The following is a 19,517-nucleotide window of genomic DNA, read 5'->3' on the forward strand; positions in this document are numbered from 1 at the left end:
CCATCCTCCTCAGGTCTGGATCCACACAGCTTCATCCCCCAGCAACAGTGCTGCCAAGGCAGATGGGCCAGCAAGGCTTCAACAAGAGGGTGAACAAAATGGCAGCAGGACCATAAGGATAGAGGGCTAGAGTCTGAGCTCAGTGTCTTAAGGCACCCTTGCCTCCCTTCCTGCAGGTCTTAAGCAGAAGGCAGCCATGCTGAAGGAGTTAATCTTGCCTGGAACAACCTATCTCCGGTTTCTCACAAACTCCAAGGCTGCAGAGCTGGGCTTTCTGCTCCCTGCCTGCTCTTGCCTGCCCTGCCTGCAGCCTGACCCCTGACATTTCCACTCTGCTTCTCCCTGGCATGGAAAACTTAACCATACACAAACAAACAGGTTGGGAGGACAGATAAATGGAACAGAGGAGGAGAAAGGGAAGATTGCTCAGATTCCTTGTCAAGGCCCTGATTAAATAACAGCAACACCACCAGACGTGGGTGAGGGGCTGGCATTTATCAGTAAACCCTGAAGTCTACAGCGAGACATCTCTGTTTAATTAATCCTGAAAGGGTCCCTTCCCCCTTCTACTTCCCAGGGAGGTTTTCAGGATCTGCAAGTTTAAAGACACAGTGAATCCTTTTTAGCCCTTTCCTTAGAAAACACAAGGGCAAACCCACAGTCAGGATTTACTAATTCTGTGGCAAAGGTTTCCATTGCATGGACACATGCAGGCAACCCCTACTGAGGGGGCATCTTTGATTTAGTCATATCAAACCTCCTAGGCAATACCCCCAGCCTACACACACGTAATCACAACCAGGCATGGATCTGCAGATCTCACCCGGACTCTTCTGCCATTTTTACACAACACCCATTTCCCAAGGGATAAATCTCTTCAGTGCCTGATGCAGTTCTACTGTCACCCATTTTAGTACAGTTTTCCCATGGCTGCATCAACATCACCCAGCAATGGAAGAGACTGCACATACACATAAAGCAAGACAACTGCAAATGCTCTTGCCTCTGGGCTTTCACTTAGCTTGAGGAGGCTCGGGAGGCCTTTCTAAAGTACCTTCCATTTCAGGAGGTCCCCTGCCCTTTGATCCAAGGTGAATACTGTACTAGTGCAGCACACCACAGTTCAAGCCATGATCCACAAAGGGCCACAAAGCTGGCGAGTCCCTCCACACCACAGCAGCAGTGCGAGAGGACCTCTGCTTCCAGGGTGCCTTCATCCCACCACAGTGCTCAGAGAGCTGTAAGGTCTCTGAGGATTGTAACAGCAATGGAAACGCTGGACCCCAGAGAGTGGACAGACCACCAAATCCCAAAACAGCTTCCAACAGAAGAGGCCTCAGCGAGCACTTCCCAAGGCTCAACATCAGTCCTCAATAGGGAGCAGGGCAGGGAGGATCTGGCAGCAGTGCTCAGGGCCCCAGCTCAGCCACAGTAACCATCATTCACCCAACCATCCAACCGATGGCAGAATTACAGAGATCAATTCCTTTTGTGTGGTGTAACTTGCAAAAAGAGAAAATTAAAAAGTAGCAGAAAATCTCTGTAATAATGACTTCTGGTCCAATTGGAAGCAAAGGAAGGGGTGGGGGGAAAGAGAAAATTTAAAAGTCTAAGTTCAAATTGTAAAATAAATCTGTAATTCACATCAGCTTTATAAAATTCCCAGGAAAATACAAAGTCAAAACCAGTTATTTTCTTGAGGATCTGTATTCTTAAATACCTGGTTTCAACGTTATCTCTTTTTAAAGAAGTACTGGGATGGGGGATGAACTGTGAGGAACTGAAAAATGTCTCTGCCTACCCAAAAAAAAAATCATTATACAATGACAAGAGACAATCCAGTCTATAATCAAAGACAGAATCCTGACATGTTCAAAGAGAAAATTATTGTAACAACAGTGACTTTGAAGATGAGAAGGGTTTTTTTGACTGAAGCAATGGCCATCAAGATTTTTACTGTAGCAGCCAATATCTAAATGCATCACTCAGCATCCTGAGTGCCTGCAGGTACACTGAGCACCAACAGCAAAAAATCATGAAGAAATTAAACAGTGACACCTAAGAAATCCCTACCTAAAGTGGAAGCAGGCAATGCTCTCCGAGTGTGAACCATTCACACCAGGGAGCATACACTCCTACTGATGAGCATGCTTGTGTCAGGGAGTGAAGTTTTACAGGAAAACTCAATCCCAGTGTCCCATTAATATAAAACTTGAAAGTAACAAGGCACTACACAAAAATACGTACATTTTTGACATTTGCTTCTAGGGAATTGCATATTTGGCTGTAAAAGTCATGATCTGCACTCTTCACTGAATTAGTGTGATTCACAGAAAATGAATCACAAAAGGCAAGTTAGGTGACTAAAAAAACAGCTGTTCTGTAACGCACCTAACGAGCAGTATTGGATTTGCTGCTGTTTGATTGGGAGACTATCAGAAGATGACTATAAATACCCCCTTCAAAAACAGAATCTGGATTAAGCTCAGTGTTAGCTGGGTGTAAGAGTCAGACAGACTGCCTCACGCCTCTCCTGTATTTCACCTTTTAGGGGAAAGCCCAAGCACAGTCCTCCTGAAAGGTAATTTGTCACAAAAATGACGCAAAAGCTGTGCAGCATCACTCACTACCATCAAAATTTGTATTTTTAACATGGAGACTTTGAATTGTATCAATCCTGTCTGTGTCTCCATCACTATGAGCATTGCTTATATGTGGGAACCAATTTATTTAAACTATGAAACCACCAAACAATTTATTTAATAAAAGCATTTCCTCCACTGTAACTCAGCAGTGAAAAGCTGTTTAAAGCAGAGTCTATCAAGCCCTACTTCTTCCACACACTTCTGTTCTCACCATTACATTAAAAACCTTTCACCAAAAATGAAACCATTAAAAAGCATGAATATATGTTTTGGTTTTCTCTTAGCTGGAACTGGCAAGTCTTCCTGGGGGCATCTCCACTTCAGTTTCACAGCTACCACAGAGGATTCTTTCTTTCATTAGACATCCATGTATCTTCTGCAGAAAATGAACATATTGAAACTGATGGCTGCGTGGTTTTGCTGATGTTGTTCCAGGCCACACCAAACTTGGGCTCACCACCTGTGCCCCAGGTGTGCAGCAATGAACCAACACAGGCCAAGGCCACAGTGGGCTTAGCCCTTCTCCCTTTTGGGGTACTTCTGGCAGAGATGCCCTGGTAAGTGCCATGTTCATGTCCCCACTGCATGGTGGCCGCTGGCCAAGTAGTGGAGCCACGAAAGCACAGCTGGCGCACACAGCACACACCAGCACAGTGACAGCCCAAATCCAGCTGTGACAGCAGAGCAAGGAGCACACCCTGGGATGGGACAGAGTCAGACTGGGACACGTACCTCAGAACCCAACATCTGCTTTCCATGGAGTGCCCAGACAGCCCATAGCAGTCAATCCCATATTTTAAAGTGAGGAGCACTGAAGATAAAGACAGATCAATTTTGCTCTACAATTTTAAATGAAACTCTCCTGTTTTGGAAAGAATTTCATTAAGGTGAAAATATAATACAGAAGTACCCACTTAGGAAGAATGTGCTATTAATTCTTAGCAGTGTATGTGGAAAGGAAAATTGCATTTTTATCTAAATGGTTTTTTCTGCATAACCCATTTTCAGTATTCTTTTACAGCTCAGTAGTGGGAACTTTACACATTTCTATTCGGGCCAGACCACTGTGGAAGGCAGCCTTCAGGAACGTGTCAAATATAACCCCTTAAAACGTATTCCAAGAGAAGCTCCACAAACTGGAGCTCTTAAAATCCTTTAAACACCTTAAAGGATGGTTGGAAAAGGAAAGGAAAAAACCCTCTCTCTTAAAGATGTAAGCCAAATTTTTGAGGGGGAGAGAAAAAAGGATGTGGTTTAGGTTGTTTTTTTTCCCTAAGGGCCAAGAAGTGTTTCGGTCTTCCCTCTCTTCTTCCTTACTTGAAGCATAAACACCTCCTCTTTGATGCAGTTTCCAGTCCCAAATGCACACAAAGAGCAGAATGGGGCCATGTTATCACTCTGAAAAAATGGACATTCCGAGCTATACCATGTATTAGTATGTACAACCAAAACAAGTGTATGCTATGAAAGACTCATTTTATCAGCATAAACAAATGCTCATTTCTCACTACAGTTTCATACCATTTGAAACTGAATATAATCCAAACAATAATTCCAAACAACTGATGCTGGGATCCAAGTTTCCCTGACATACTGCCATCACACAGCAAGAACAACATCAAGTAAAAGCAAAAGCAGATTCAGAACTGACTGCTTCAAGTTTTACCCCATTTGCCTAATCTAGTACAAAGAAAAGCAACCATAAAATTCGAAGTTTTTAAAATTCTTCATTTCATCATCAAGGATCTCAGATTCAAGTGAACCCAAACTGCAACAGCACAGTGACCCTGTGTTTAACAAACAAAGCCACTGACTTTCCAAGCACCGCAGCAGGGCTCACTGAAGAAGCTGAAGCTCTGTGTTTTCTAAGCATTGTTCATTTGACATTTTTCACCTCTTTTATTTTTTTTTTCCCTGCGTCGGCTTTTATTAGCTTACTTCAGAAAATTAGTATAACAAAAAATTTTATCTTTCAAAACAGACATTTAAAAGTGCAGCAGTTATGGAAATACAATTGGACAATGAACAGTTTTTATTCCCTCTACCTCGCCACACTCCGCACGGCAAAGCAGTAATTACAGGAATCTACTTCTGGTTTAAGCTCTACAGTAAGCTCTTTCCAAATTTAAGGCCAGCAACCAACCCTTCATTATGCTTAATAGGTAGACATAAAACGTAATTGTATCACAATCTCCCAACGCACGTTCCCAGCTCCAAGGCTCACACGTGTCTGGCTCAAAGAAGAGATTTTTTTATCTGTTCTTTTCCGTTAGAGAAACACTGCAGCACCACTGGCATCAGCCACTCCAGGAAACTACACAAAACACTAGAGGATCTGGATAATTATTTGGAGGAAGACTTCACAGTGTTGTTAAAACCTGACATTTCCAAAGTGGTGTTTGTTGGGCAGCAGTAGCTGGACTCCTGTGCCCCTGCACCGGTCAGGACCGTGGTCACCTGCCCCAGGGGCCCGGAGCACTGGGAGCAGCAAATTCCCTTCTGCCTTCCCCATTCACACCTCTGCTAAAATAAGTAACATCAGGACATAGAACATGAACTGGATTTATCTACAGGACACACCACTTTGTCTGTATGTCTTGTAACATACAACATGACTATGATGCACAGAGTTTAAAAGCAAAGCTCACCCAAATTACCAGGGCTGCCCTTGAGCTTTCCCCAACACTGCCCCGTTCTCCTGCACATTTTCCAGCCATCACCCTCACACCCACCCTGCCAACAGCACAAAGAACTGGCAAATGATGGGATGAAATGTCAATAGTAGTAGTAATAATAATAATAATAATAATAATAATAATAATAATAATAATGATAATCCAGAATGAAGCTGTGTTTTGTTATTCTCCCTTTTTCATGATCTGCCTCTTTCAAAGTAGTTCATATGAGATTTGAATTGTACTTGGGACAGCCCTTGTTTTCCCTTTGCCTCTAGAATCATGGCATGGTAGGGAGAGCACAGGGACCTGGGCTGCGTGTGGTTTCTCCCAGCACAAAAAGAACAGCACATGCCTATATTTAGAATTTAGAGGTAGAGAAGGGAACTATAGCATCCAGGGAAAAAAGAAATAAATCTTAGTGATTTTATCTTCAAAAAAGCATTTGTGTTTTTGGTTTGTTTAAATCAAAAATGTGCTGCAAGCCTTTGACCCTATATCCAGCAACAATAAAATCTGTTCTATCATAAAATACCAGCTGCTTTGCACTTTGAATAATAATACTATTTTTAAAGGGTTTCAGAATTATTGTCTCATAGATTGTGGTAGCTTTTATTACATTTACTGGGGAACTCCTTTTTTCTTTTGTAGAATACAATCAATAGGCCCATTTATTATCTTCTTGCTTTTAAAACTGTATTTGGTCTGAAATTTTGGATTGCTCGTCAGACTAGGCAGAAAAAACATTTTTCAGCCTAATATTTGGCACCAATAAAAATTAAAACAATAGAGTCAGATCAAAAATATCTGTAACATTAGATGCAAACAGTTACCTGGCTGCCTGGCAGGTCCTTATCAGCTCAGTAGCACTCCAGGAATACGTCACACCAGGTGGTTGTGATCTACTGGGCAGCTCAGGCCTGGGGTCTGGGTCCTCCTCTCCCATCACCCAGGGGAGCAGGGAGGAGAAGCCCTCCCTTGGTGATGCTTCCAAGCCCAGGCATTTGGAGGAGGTGAAAACTCACCTCGCACAAAACTACTTCTGCAACATCAAGGTCTCTTTTCATGTTGCTAAGACTGACAAACTTATTTACAAATTCACTCACACACGGATCATTAGTGCCGTAACTGGGATCTGGATTTATTTTTTTCCACGAGAGGAGAAATGCTGCCCCGGAGAGGGCAGTGCAGCCGCACCATCCCCACTGAAGAAGGAAAATCCACGCAGAAATGAGATCACCAGGTGGGACGAGATGCTCTCAGCCCTTCACTCCCTGCCCACACGCGCTTCCCAACCACCTCACGCCCACCCAGCAGCACTCAGAGCTGGTGTGCCAGCCTTTGCTGGGTACCCAAGTGCCCTCCAGTTCCACTGTGCACATCACCAGCATCCTCTGCCCAAGTCCTGGTGGCACCGCACCGTGTTCCGGTGGTGAACCAGCAGCTGCCCGGCCCAACAACGCCTGGTTTATCTCATTTGGACAGTAAATCTTTAGCAATGGGAACATCTCCCAGGTTTCTAAAGCACCGTGGCAATTTATGGTGCAATAAATATGATCTTAAATAAAAATAATCCTAGAATGGGACCTGAATATGGACTCTGCCGCGCTCTAAATCACACGTAGACCCCAATTTCTGCAAGTAAGACGGCGATGCCTTGACTGACCGAGCCATCCAGCCGGGAGCGGGAGCGCTGTGCAGACACTCCCTCCCCACCCGTTTCCACTCACAGCCTCACCTCCAACAGTGCACGGGAGGAAAGGCTCAGCCCCATTCCCCAAGGACCAGCACTGCTTGCAAGGATGCGCAGCTGTGCCTCATACCAAAAGCATCCCCTGCCTCTCTGACTGCTCTCACCTGAGACCAAAAGGCTTTTAAAGGCCATTATAGAGGAATATTATACCCACCCACTCCCTCCCCCCCAAGAAAAAAAAAAAAAAATTAGCAGAAGATTTTTCTAGGAAAGAGATCCTAAAATTCTGACCAGATAATAACCCCAGCCCAACCTCCATTTCCTATGTTAATAGATCAATTTACATCTTTCTAGCAAAATGGTTTCAGGCTATATTATAAAGAAGAAAAAAAGTCATGCCTTTCTTCTGAAACTGCATTTTGGGAGAGGATTAAGTAGGAAGGAAGGATATGACTCTTTCCAGGGCCTTGTAGTGTATTTGCTTCACACAGCAAATTAATATTCTCAATTTTAACTCAGGAGTACATTCTTAATTAGGGTATGAAATGTTTTAAAATTTTCTTCACTTTACAAATGGCTGCTTTTTCAATTAACTGTGCTTCCCCAGCCTCAGGATGATCTTTCTATTAGCAACAGAATGCTTTTGAGTATTTTGTGAATACTAATTCACAAAATTAATTAAATGCAGACTTAACTCTGAAAACATATATTTTACCACAAAAAACCCTGCTGTCTTCCAACTACTGACCGATCACAGCAGGCTTGGCTGGGATCAAGGGGATCAAGTCCTAAAGGCCCAGCAGTCAGAACTGAAGGTAGGAGAGTTAAAAGAAAAAAAAACAAAGTTCTTCATTTTGTATTTTAAATGCTCCAAACACAGAGGGGGATAAAAAAAAAAGATAAATATCCCGAAGTCCACACAAAGTGGTTGCGGAAGCAGGACTGTGGCACGTCTCTCCCATAGCTCTCAGCCAAAGCTAGCAGAGCCCTTCAAGCTCCCACATGTGCTGTCTGTGTTTCAACTCAAATTAACTATATTTATTTAGATGTAAAAAATCTATCAAAGCAGCACTTAAATGTAACCATATTTCTGCTTACCAAACCAAAAAAAGCTTTTTTAGACAAATGTTAAAGCTAATAAAAAATGTAGACCGCCTAGTGTCATGCTCGGTGGTGTTACATTAAAACACTGAACAGACCCCAACAGATTTGCTGGAATTGAAAACAAACAGACACAAAGTGCCCCACTGCAGCATCCGGGCAGCTCCTCAGCCTGCAGCCGAGACTCGGCTCCTGCTCGGGAGCTGCCCGTGATGGATGCGCACGTGCATCCCAGGGAGCGGCACCTTCAGCGGTGCCAGAGCAGCTCCTGCCCAAACAGGCAAGGCAAAACTTGGGAAAATGTTACTTCCAAATGACCAGCATGGATCAGACACAACCCTACAGAGTGGGATGTGCCCTACATGTGAGTCAGGTGTCTTGAAAGGACACAAACGCTGAGCAAAAATACTCCTATGACAATGACTGTGCTGCTACAAAAAAGAACCCAACTACAGGAAAGAAACACAGAATGGTGGTAACCACGTATTTTTGCATTAGTATGGATAAAAAGTGCAACACTAAGAAAGGAACATTTCTAGACCATCAAGTCTTAAAACTTATTACATCAACTAAGGAAAATGCGTTCCCCCCATCCAGATGCTTTTGTCACTTGCCAGGAGATGAGCAGAACGTGAAGTCTTAGAGGAGAGGGCACTGGCAGGGAGAGGAGAAGAAGGGGTGCTGAAGAGGGGAACAGTAAAGCAATATCATCTAAGATGTTCTCTTTGAAGTATTAAGAAAGTCAGCTTGTAAAAATTAATGGATTAGACCTCCAGCTGTTCAAGTCTCAGCTTTAAATTTAGAAGGCATTTGACTTTGAAACATTGGCACATAAACCATAAAATATATTTAAATTTGTAAAAAAACCCAAATCCTTTGTATTAAAAGGTCACTAATAACTCAGAATGTTTCAACTGCACCAACACAAAAGCATCTGGCAAAGAAAAAGCAGCAAACTACAAAGAATCACAGTATTTTTATATAAGCCAGTCATCTAATCACTGTGTGTAAACTGGGTCTATCTACAGAACAGCAAAAATTCAGAATCACATTTTAAAAACCGAGAAATCTAACCAAGACAAGGAAGGTGAGAGCAGACCTTGAATTTCCTGAATGATTCCACAGCTTCACCTATTTAATTTCCACAAGGTTCCCCACGTCCCTTACCCAAGATCTGGTGCACAGCCAGCCATGTTCTGAACAGCCCTCACTAACAGAGGCTCCCACTTAAAAACGCCCCTCAAAAAACGAAACAAGAATAATTCCATATTTAAAAATAAACAACGCACCAATCTTAAACATATCCTGCAAACCTTAATTATGTGTTTACAGGTGCAAACATTGTTGTTTTTAAAGGTGTAGATTTTTCAATGGAAAAGCCAGACCAGCTGGACAGGGAGGCGGATGCCGGCCGGAGCCGCGGCGCGATGGCGAGGTGGGTACCAGCGCCTGACGCCCACCACCCGCACTGCCTGCATCCAACACGCTCCAGTCCAAAACATGCACAAGGAAAACCGATTCTATACTAGAGATAAAACAGGGAATGATCCTCTGCCTACAGTTTGACAGGTCTCTTTCAATATTCTCTATGTGCTTGAGAAATTATGTCATTAAACGGCTTCTGATATTTCAGTAAATTTAGCGTTAACAAAGCATACACGTTAGGCCACCTGAAGATTCATTTTAGAACTGGCTCTGCACTTTCTGAGGAGATTCTCCTCACACTCAGATTTAACAGAAATACACGAGAAACCACTGACTGAAAATGTACAGTAATTTGTCTAGTACTAAAATTTTATATGGCCACATAAAGGCATTTTACTGTACCAAAACCTTTCCCTGGTATAGAACACTACTGAGGCTGGGAGTCAGCTGGTTCAAATAAAAGCAGCCTATTTAGTTTTAGGTTAGACTTTTGTTTGATGCCTTATTCTTTGTTCTACACAAGTAACAACAAATTGTATCTATACACATTGCTAATTAATAATGCTTTTTATCAAAATATTATTTGTAGTTCTATGGTCAAGCATGCCACTAGGTCATTGGTAATTAAAACAGGTATTGTACCTTAAAAATTAAGAGCAGACATGGTGTAATACATCACAGATCAAAATAAATCTATGCTGTCATCCAAGCTCATATATAAATACTAAGTCTAATTCATTTCCTTTTACATCATACATAAAGATCTGAAGCACATTCACACACAGAAACATCTCCCTCAAAGTCTGTCTCATGCACGTCCTCACACCAAGCGTGTGCAAAACAACCCCGTTAAAACTCACCTTGCAACTGAATGGGCCATCAGAAAATAACAGACTTTGGGGCAAGGAAGCACCAGGATGCAAACCAGATAGGTGATCTGCATTAATTCAAACACAGCTAGATTGTCCACTGAAATGAGAACAGGTAAATCTAGATACCAAAAATAAATAACCAAACAGACAGTGGATGTAAAGGTAAACAGTGGCCACAGTTGTTACTGAAATGCCAATAAATTTACACACTTCCTGCACTAAATATTTTAGTATATCACAGCAAGAGGAAATACTACTGAAAATTCTGTCCCTTGCTTTGTCTAATATATGCCATAAAGTTCGACAAGCACACAGCTACAGAACGTTTATAAAACAAAGGAAAATATTTCTAAACTGGACCACTTTCTAGTAGAAAGGATTAAAAATTATTGTCAGTCAAGGTAAACAATGGAGAAATTCTGTCATTCACACGAGGCCAAGCAGGGGCAACCCTTCCAATTAATTTTTTTAAAACAGGTTAGAAAAGTTTAAAGCATATTAAATCCAAATCTAACGCATACCAAACTCTCTCCCAGCATAAGCAGCAGGAGCGTTCTTCCCTCGTCACTCTGCTTGCTAATCCAGATGATTTAATAAAGACGTGAATTTGATATATGTGGAGTTTATTGTGTAACTTCAAGACAAAGGCAACAGCTTCTTTTTTCACTGAATTGTTAAAATTGTGTAAGTTTCAGCAGCCCAGTGAGGCAAACAAAGCAGCATCGGGAATCACAGCCCCCTCGCTGGAAAAGGCGCTGAGCTTTGCTGCTGAACTCGCTTCCACAGCGCTCACTACAACGCAGCCGCTCACAGCACATCGCTTGCAGTGAAGGTTCAGTGCCTGAAAAATCTCACCAGAGGTCTGACAAACTCAGTCCCAGTAAACAAACGCAGTCCCTTGGTAAAGCCTCTAAAATAACTAAGCAGTATTTAAAATAAAGCAGGCAGCAGAATGCACTGGAAAGGGAAAGAAAACAAAGGCTCCCGGCCGCATCTGGACCAAATTTGACCTTTGTTAATGTATTTCTAGTAATTCACAGATGTTACACACTGCTCCAGCAAGAGGGTTGCCCTGTGGGCTCATTCCAGTGACAGGTTCAGTGTAACGATGAAATATTAACAAAAACTCACAGATGAAGGCTAACGGTGCCGCGTGGCACGTGCCCGTCAGCCCGGACTGACGAGCCCAACAGCCACCGAGCAGCAAAATATATTCCCACCCTTTCCAATCAACACCTGCACAGTTCTAGGTACATACTGATGTCTTCACCTGACATCTGCAGTATGGGACCTTCAAAATTTCAATTAAAAACTAAAACCAAAACCCCACCAGCACTTAATTACTGGGTTTCTAAAGGATACTAATATATATTTCACTGAAGGGGAAATTGTTCTGGTTTGGTCAAACCAGGAAAAGCAAAACCCCATTAAACTGGCCCTGGATTTTTAAGTTAATTTGATCTGGTTATTCTTTATAAGCTAAAGCTGTGGTGTTGGAAGTCAAGACAACCCCTCTAGACTCAGTGTTATTTATCTCTCACTTCCAGCTCAAGCTGCTAGGCAAAGGAAAACACAAAATTCTAGAAAGCATTTTCACCAGGAAAAAAACCCCAAAACCTACCAGCTACTTCACATAAAACATGTTGGTACAAGATATGATGCATCAGAGAAAACTCCTTACAGAAAACATTTCAGGGCCGAGCCATGTCCAGGCAGCATTACTAATACCACATTCCGGAATGGAACGTGAACGCACGCACAGAGCTCGCGGCAGGCCAGCGTCAGAGGTGTCACACCTCACAGGGGCACCGGCAGCACCGGTGTCTGCTCTCAGAAACCTCCAGAACCACAGCTCACACAACTGCCAGAGATCAGCTCATCATTTTAATGCCATTATGGGAAAAAAGGTGAGCTTCAAGGAATCTGAGCAGCCATTAAAACAAACATCAAGTTGTTTCCGCCATAACCTGCGCATTAACAGAGTATTTTGAGAAGTTCCTGATCCTGCTGTGCTTTGGGGAGCCTGCTCTTTCCTTCATGGCCAGCACTGAAGCCGGACCGTCCAGTCCTGGCACTGGCTGAGCGTGGCATGCAGTGGACACAGTGCCCAGCACTGCACAGAGGGGAAGCTGCCCCCGATACCCATCGTCTCTTCCTCTGCCTCCCCTTCCTTCACCTCCCCAGCACCTGAGGAGCTGCCGGTGCCAACCGCAGCAGTGCCACAATTCCAATAAATCCCCGACCACCCGCCCTCTCACAGCAGGTGTAATTCAGAAGCCCCCAACAATGCCTGCAGCGGGGAGGACCCCGGGTCTAATGCAGCTCTCACTAACGCTGCCCAGCCCCAAAACGGTGCCCACCTTCCAGCACGCTGAGGAACTGCCTGAATTCGCAGGAGCGCTGTCTGGAGCCTGCGCATCCACCCAGACACTGGGTTACTGCTGGAACAATCACCACAGCGCAAATCCCAGCCGACTGAGAAGGTTTAAAATCTCAGCCCATGCCTAAAGAAAGCCTTTTCTTAAATACAGTTTCACACACTCAGGGGTATGGCAATGTTAAGTTAAATTATTTCTACTGACTGAGGTGAACAGCCTGTTTTGTCTCACCCATTGTATCTTTATCATCTCCAACAACAGTTCAAGTAAATTCTCTGTGAGTCTGTATAAATTTCCTCATTTGAGGAACCAGCCCATTCAAATCCCTCAAGTGACTAAAGCATGAACCAACCCGAGCGCCTCTGCATTGTTGTGGAACTGGTTTGCTATTTTATGTTAAGCCTCTGAAATACTAAAACATATCCTTATATAGGAACACTGATTAAATGGTTTTCCTTCCAAGTGATGAACTGTTTTAACACCAACATTGTGGTTATCGCGACCAGCAAGCAATTACTTCTTTCACTAGCTGTTACTAAGAATAGCTGTGATCAAAGTGACTGGAGGAGTGCTGTTAAAAGACGCTGCAGAAGCATCGCTCCGTATGACACACACACACACGAAATATAGATCATTTAAAGCCAAATTACACTTTTAATAAATGTGCTGCTCAGAATTAAATCACTGCTTATGACTACTTTTTTCATCCAGGAAGTCAATATCTATGGAAGAAGTTATTCTTTCAAAATTTATTCCTAAACACAGCACAGTGTGAGATCTGTGTATGTGTGTGTGTGTGAAAAGTGCACACGTAACGGGGTGCGTGTGGTGTGAGAGAACGTATATATGTGCTCGAGCCTGCCAAGGCAGAAGTGACAGGAACTGTGATTTGTGCTAACTAGCTATTGATCCAGTCAGATCTAGATGTTGTGTACAAGAAACAATAAAAGAGAAGGGGCCAGGAAGGATGCTGTGTGCAACTCCCATTTAAAAATGGAAAAGAAGGGCCCCAAACAAACCAATTTATGTCCTTGCCTGGGTGAAGCATGGAGAATGCTGATGGGCTTCCTCGGGTCTGCCGTGCATGCTAAACACTCTGCTCAAAATGAGAGTCTCCTGCGCTGGGCATTAAACATGAACAAAGAGACAAACCGTGGGGGCTAGGATTCACGCTTCAGAAAGCCAAAGCTGCAAAGCCAACCAGAACCAGGTTAGGAAACAGCCCAGTTTCCAAACCAGCTCCCTTCTAATTTTACCAAGAACTTTCTTAACAAAATTACTAAACGTGGAGGGCTGTAAAAAGTCTCTACTCTCTCTACTACAAGAGGTAATGAAAACAATTCCAAACTACACTGCAGTACCAAAATATCACTTTTCCTAGGCACAGATAATGAGTTTATATTGTGCAAACTGCACACATGTATTTCTTGCACACCAAAACCCACCCGCCTGCCCTAAGATAGCAGGTACAGCATGTGCACCCGTTATAACAATCACACATACAGCTAGGCAGGTTGCAAAGTAGGGATTTGATAAGAGAAAATAGAAACCAATTGAATCCATAATCATCCTTATCTCAAACAGAAATAATAGAGGGTTTTCCATTAAAATATTTTTCCTAAACCTGGGGAATTATGATGCCCTCTGGACACATGGAAGGATCAAAAATGACAACTAATGTCAAAATTAAACATCTGTCAACTAAGCAAGTTTTACACTAACAGACCTAAAGCCTTATTTTAAACTGCCTTTCAGTTAAATGAAAAATAATGTTACAAGCTGTTCAGTTCAGTATCACACTGCTCATGGGCTCCAAATGCAAGGACCTGAAGGGGCAGCACTACCACCAGACTTGTTTCTGTAGTTTGGGAAAACCTCAGTCACACTTTTGGGAAAGTGGCTGGAAGGTTCAGCTGGCACCAGGCTCAGTGGGAGCCCCCTCCTCAGCATCTGAGGCTGTACCCCAGGCCCAGGAGCTCAGGTGGGGCTCACTGGGAGCCCCTTTGCTCAGCACCCCCAACAGCCCATTCCCTAGGAGGCATGACAGGGACAGAGCTGGCAGCAGAGATGCCATGGGGCAGTTGTGACCTGGGCCAGTCAGGCATCAGGCACTTTGTCCCTGACACTGGCCCTCCCAGCAGAGCCACCCAGCATCCTGCAACCCCAGTCCAGACCAAGAAGGTGCCTGGCACCCACCAAGAGTGAAGAAGGTGTGGAGCCAGTGTGTGCCCAGAGTACCAGAGCTGCAGCCCCACCATGTCCCCTTCCCCGAGAAGCCAACAACCACCCCTACCCCTGTGCCAGCACCCATGTGGGACAACTGATACCTTCTTTGCTGGGGTTCGGGGGCTTGGGCTTCTCCCAGGGTGCCATGGACTTGTCCTCCTCCTGCCCCTCCATCAGGGCCTTTTCTCCAGGCAGGTACCAGGTGGAGTTGTGCTCCGCCATCAGGGAGTCCAGGTCTATGGTGCTCATGGCGCCCTTGACACCCTCCGAGCAGCAGCTGCCCAGGTCGCTGTCCCCATTCTGCCCCGCACACTCCCCCTTCTTGCTCTTCAACCCCAAGGGCTGGTCTTCCGAGATGCTGAACTGCTGCCGCTGGAGCTGGATCTGTGCCTGCAGGATCTCCAGGGGGTGGATCTCATCCTGGGCCGAGGTGCTCGTGGGGGTCCGCACCTGCTCCATGCTTGGCGTGCCAGGGTGAGCGCCCGCCGTGGTGCTGAGCCCATAGCTGTCGGGGGTCGAGGTAGATGTACTGAGAAGGCCAAGGGCCAGGGGCTTCTGTCCGTTGAGAAGTGCGTGCTCCCCACGGGGCAGCTTGGGCGAACCACCCAGCAGCGGGCTACGGGTGGGCTTGGAGGTGGCATTGTCGGAGCTGGAGGACACCTCGTCCTCGTTGCCATAGCTGGTGCTGACCTCGTCGGGAAAGTCCACGTGCGGAGAGCTGCCGTCTGACTTGGTCACACTCTGGATGCCGCTGTCCAGGGACGACATCAGGTCAGGTTGCTCCGCCAGCAACAGTTCACTGCCCTTGCCCCAGGAGGGTGAGGTCAGGGGCTTGTCATGAGGGGTGCCTCCACCGCGCTCAGCGCCCGCAGCCCCCGGCGGGGCCCCCGCCGCCACCGGCACTGCCGGCTGCCCTGGGCTGACACCGGCTCCCCCACCCTCGGCAGCTGAGAACTTCTCAAAAAACGTGCCGGGGCTGACGTGCCCACTGTCCCGTTTCCGGCGACCCCGACCCCGCCCGCCACCCGCCTTCCCCTCGCCACCGGGCACCGGCTCCAGCGCGTAGCCGGGTGAGAGGCTGCTCTCCGCGGGCAGCAGCGGGCCAGTGCCCGCTGCTTTGCCCGTGCCACCCCCACCTACTGGTGGGCCTGCTGGGAAATAGTCCGGGGCAGCAGGTGGCGGGTCAGGCTCGGCCTGGCTGAGCTTGCGCTTGGCCTCGGCCGGGCTCTTCTTGTTGAAGGTGACGTTGAGGTTGGGAGCGCCCAGGCTCGCGATCATGTTTTGGCAGGCAGTGGAGAGGGCAGCCAGGCAGCTCTGGCCGAAGACATTGTCCTTGCTGGCCGCCTTGCTGAAGGAGCCCAGCGAGAGGGCACCCAGCTTGCTGGCAGCGGGCCGCGGTGGGGGTGGCGGGGGAAACTCGGGTGGGGGTGGTGGGTAGGCCCCTGGCGAGGCGCTGAGGGCAGGTGCGGCCCCGTGGGCCGCCGGCTGCCGCGCCGCCGCCGCGAAGGGGAAGCCAGGCTGAGCGGCAAAGTCGGCGGGGCCACGGCGCTCAGCAGGGGCACTGGGCAGTGCCACACCGCTGCCCGGTGACTGCAGCTGCGAGAGGCCACCCATTGTGGGTGTGAAGGGCGGATGGACGCCGGGCGACGGCAGGGCCTGTGCCGGCCCCTCGCCCGCCATCCGCAAGGGCTCCTGCAGCCCCAGCCCACCGGCGCCCGGCCGGAAGAGCACGGCAGGGCCACCCGGCTGCAGGCCCAGCTCGTGGGGGGCTGCCTCGCCTGGTAGCCCAGGTGCCGCCAAGCGCCTCGGCAGCAGTTCCCCAGGCGGCGGCGGCCCTGCGAACCAGGCGCTGTCGGGGGCCAGGTGCGGTGCCGGCGCATCGAAGCTGCGGCCGCCACCAGCCTCCCGCTCGAAGGCTGGCGGGGGAAGGCCGCCGGGTGCGCCCACCTCACCGTGATGCCCCAGCTGCTGCAGACTGGGCGGCCGCAGGCGCTGCTGGCTTCGTGAGGCCATCTGCTTCATCACCAGGGCCGCGTTCTGGCGCTGCGCCAGCGCCGGGTGCTCAGGGCCGCCGTGTGGCAATGGGCCCCCAAAGGCCTCGGGTGCCGGCGGGGTGAACTCGCCCGGCAGGCCGGGGTAGGCCGTCGGGGAAAGGTGACTCTCCATGGCCGGGCCGTGCATGCCGCCGCCCCAGGAGGCGCAGCGCTCGACGCCAGGAGTGTTGGGGAAGTCAAACCGCGGCCTCTTGGCGACGCTCACGTAGGGGGCATCGAAGTGCTGCAGTCTTTGATTTGGTGGCTGTTGTGGAGGAGGGTGCTGCATATTAAACACGGGGTCGGTGTAGGGATGCATATTCCTGTTCTCCAGTCTGTGAATAGGGTATTCAAACTGTGCATGCTGGTTCTGCATTATGGGCCCATTGTCCTGCAGGTTGGAGTTGGGAGCGTTGGCTTCTGTTTGCTGTTGCCTAGGGATGGCTGGCGGGCAGGAGTTCTGTCTGGCCAGCAAGCCCGGCGGCTGCTGCGGTGGTTGCGGTGGTGGTGGCGGCTGCTGCTGCTGCTGCATCAGCGGGTGCCTGGCGTTGGCCCCCGGCTCCAGACTGGCCGACATCTTCCGCGCCCCCCCGAAGCGCTCGAAGAAGACGCCGTGCTGCTGCGGCGGGTGCGCTTTGGCCACGGCCATGCCCGGCGCCCGGGGCAGGGCGGGCGCCCCCGCGAAGCTGCCGCCCGCCGGCACCTGCCTCCCGCCGCCGTAGTGCGGCAGCTGCCCCTCAGGCTCCGACGGGGAGAAGACGGGCAGCTCGAAGTGGCTGGCAGGGCCGTCGCCAGGGTAATTGTATTCCAGCGAGTCCACGCCGCCCTGCGCCGGCAGCCGCCGCGGCTCCAGGCCGTGGGGCTCGGAAGAGCCGGCCGCCGGCAGCCCGTGGAAGGAGGCAGCGCGGTTGGGGGACTGGTCGAGGGGCAGGCAGGGCGCCGGCACGGCGTGGCTGGCGGCGCCGGCGCCGTGGTGCTGGAAATCGGGCAAGGTCCCGGGGCGCTGCTGCCCGAAGCCCTCGCCGCCCTGGCCTTCGGCCATGTGCTCGTAGCCGTCGGCGAACGCCGTCTGCCCGCCCAGCGCGCCGCTGTAGCCCAGAAGGCGCCCGCCGTGCACGCAGGAGGCGCCGGGGTCGGGCCCGAAGCCGCCGCCGAAGTGCGGGGGGTGCTGGTGAGGGTGGGGGGCGCCGCCGGGGCCGCCGTGCGGCTGCTGTCCGCCGAAGAAGCCGTGCACAGGCGGCTGCATGCCGCCGCCGTGCAGCTCGGCGGGGCCGCGGCCCGGGAAGCCGTAGCCGTCCCCGGCCAGGCTCATGTTCATGCCCAGGAGGGGCGGATCGCCGAGCGCTCCCAGGGCCGGGTCCGCCGGTGCCGGGCCGCCGCCGGGAAAGGCCGGCGCCTTGAAGTGCGCGCTCATGCTCAGTCCGGGCTGGCCGAAGCCCCGCTCCGCCTGCCCGCCGCTCCGGCCGCTGTTCTGCGGCTCGAACTGCTCCAGCCCGAACATCCTGCGCGGCTCCTCAGCAGGGCATGGCTGCTCCGCGCCGCTCCGCCGTCCCGCTGCCCGCCGCTCCCCGCTGCTCCGCTCCGCGCCACTCGGCCGCCCCCGCTCACATCCTGCCGCGCCGCCGGCACCGGCCGCTCGCCCGCGCTCACCCCGCCGCTCGCCGCTCGCTGCTGCCCGAGAGCCGACGGGGCGGCGCGCCGCCGCTCACAGGCTCCGGCGCCCGGGAGCTGCGCGCCGCATCGCCGGCCGGCCGTGCGCTCCCGCGGCTCGCAGCGCTCCGGCGGCGGCGGGGCCGGGGCGCGGGGCCGGGCGGGCGCTGCGAGGGCTGCGCCGCGCTCCCCGCGCGCTGCCGCGCTCTCACCCAGCGCTGGCGGAGCAGCAACAAGTTTTGCATTTCAGCGATGAATTTCAGCCATCGGGGCTGCGCCAATGAGCGCCGCGGTCCGGGGCGGGGCTGCCGTTAAGGTGGCTCCGCCGCCGGCCCCGCGCCCCGCCCGCACCGCGCCCCGCACCGCCCCCCGTGCCCGGCGGCGCCGCTGCTCCCGCGGCGCACGGAGCGCGGGCGGACGGGGAGGTGCGCGGTGCCTCGAGGTCCCGGAGCGGGGTCCTGGAGCGGGGCGGGGGGCACTGGAGCTGGGACCAAGTGGCGGGTGTGGGGAACCGCGGGCCGCGCTGCCCGCCGGGGCGAAACACGCCCGGCAGCCCCGAGCCCGGGAACAGGAGCGGCCCCGCCGGCCCGCCCCGGGCCGGGCACCGCACGGAGCCTCGCGGGGAGCGGGCGCTGCGGCAGCGGGGGGAGTCACAACCCGGTTCCCACGGAGGGACAAACACCCACCAGCCCCGGGGGCCCACAGATCGCCGGCGGGACACGGTGCTTCAGGTGCTCGCGGATGCACATGTCGATAGTTTAAAGAAATAGTAATGAATATTGCTCCCACAAAAAAAAATGAGATCTATAAATAAGCGGC

General features: G+C 50.0%; 1 protein-coding gene across 1 annotated transcript in view; it reads right to left on the reverse strand.

The window, feature by feature from the left end:
* The window catches only part of MN1 (MN1 proto-oncogene, transcriptional regulator), a 34,640-nt gene extending 15,956 nt beyond the window's left edge, over positions 1 to 18,684 (reverse strand). Inside the window, exon 1 of the mRNA XM_058851496.1 lies at positions 15,117 to 18,684. Coding sequence (XP_058707479.1) covers positions 15,117 to 18,549 — 3,433 coding nt within the window. The 5' untranslated portion in view covers positions 18,550 to 18,684. The remainder of the gene's footprint in view (positions 1 to 15,116) is intronic.
* Between the last annotated feature and the right edge of the window lie 833 nt (positions 18,685 to 19,517).

This window comes from Poecile atricapillus, chromosome 16 (assembly GCF_030490865.1).
Source record: "Poecile atricapillus isolate bPoeAtr1 chromosome 16, bPoeAtr1.hap1, whole genome shotgun sequence".
Lineage (NCBI taxonomy): Eukaryota > Metazoa > Chordata > Aves > Passeriformes > Paridae > Poecile > Poecile atricapillus.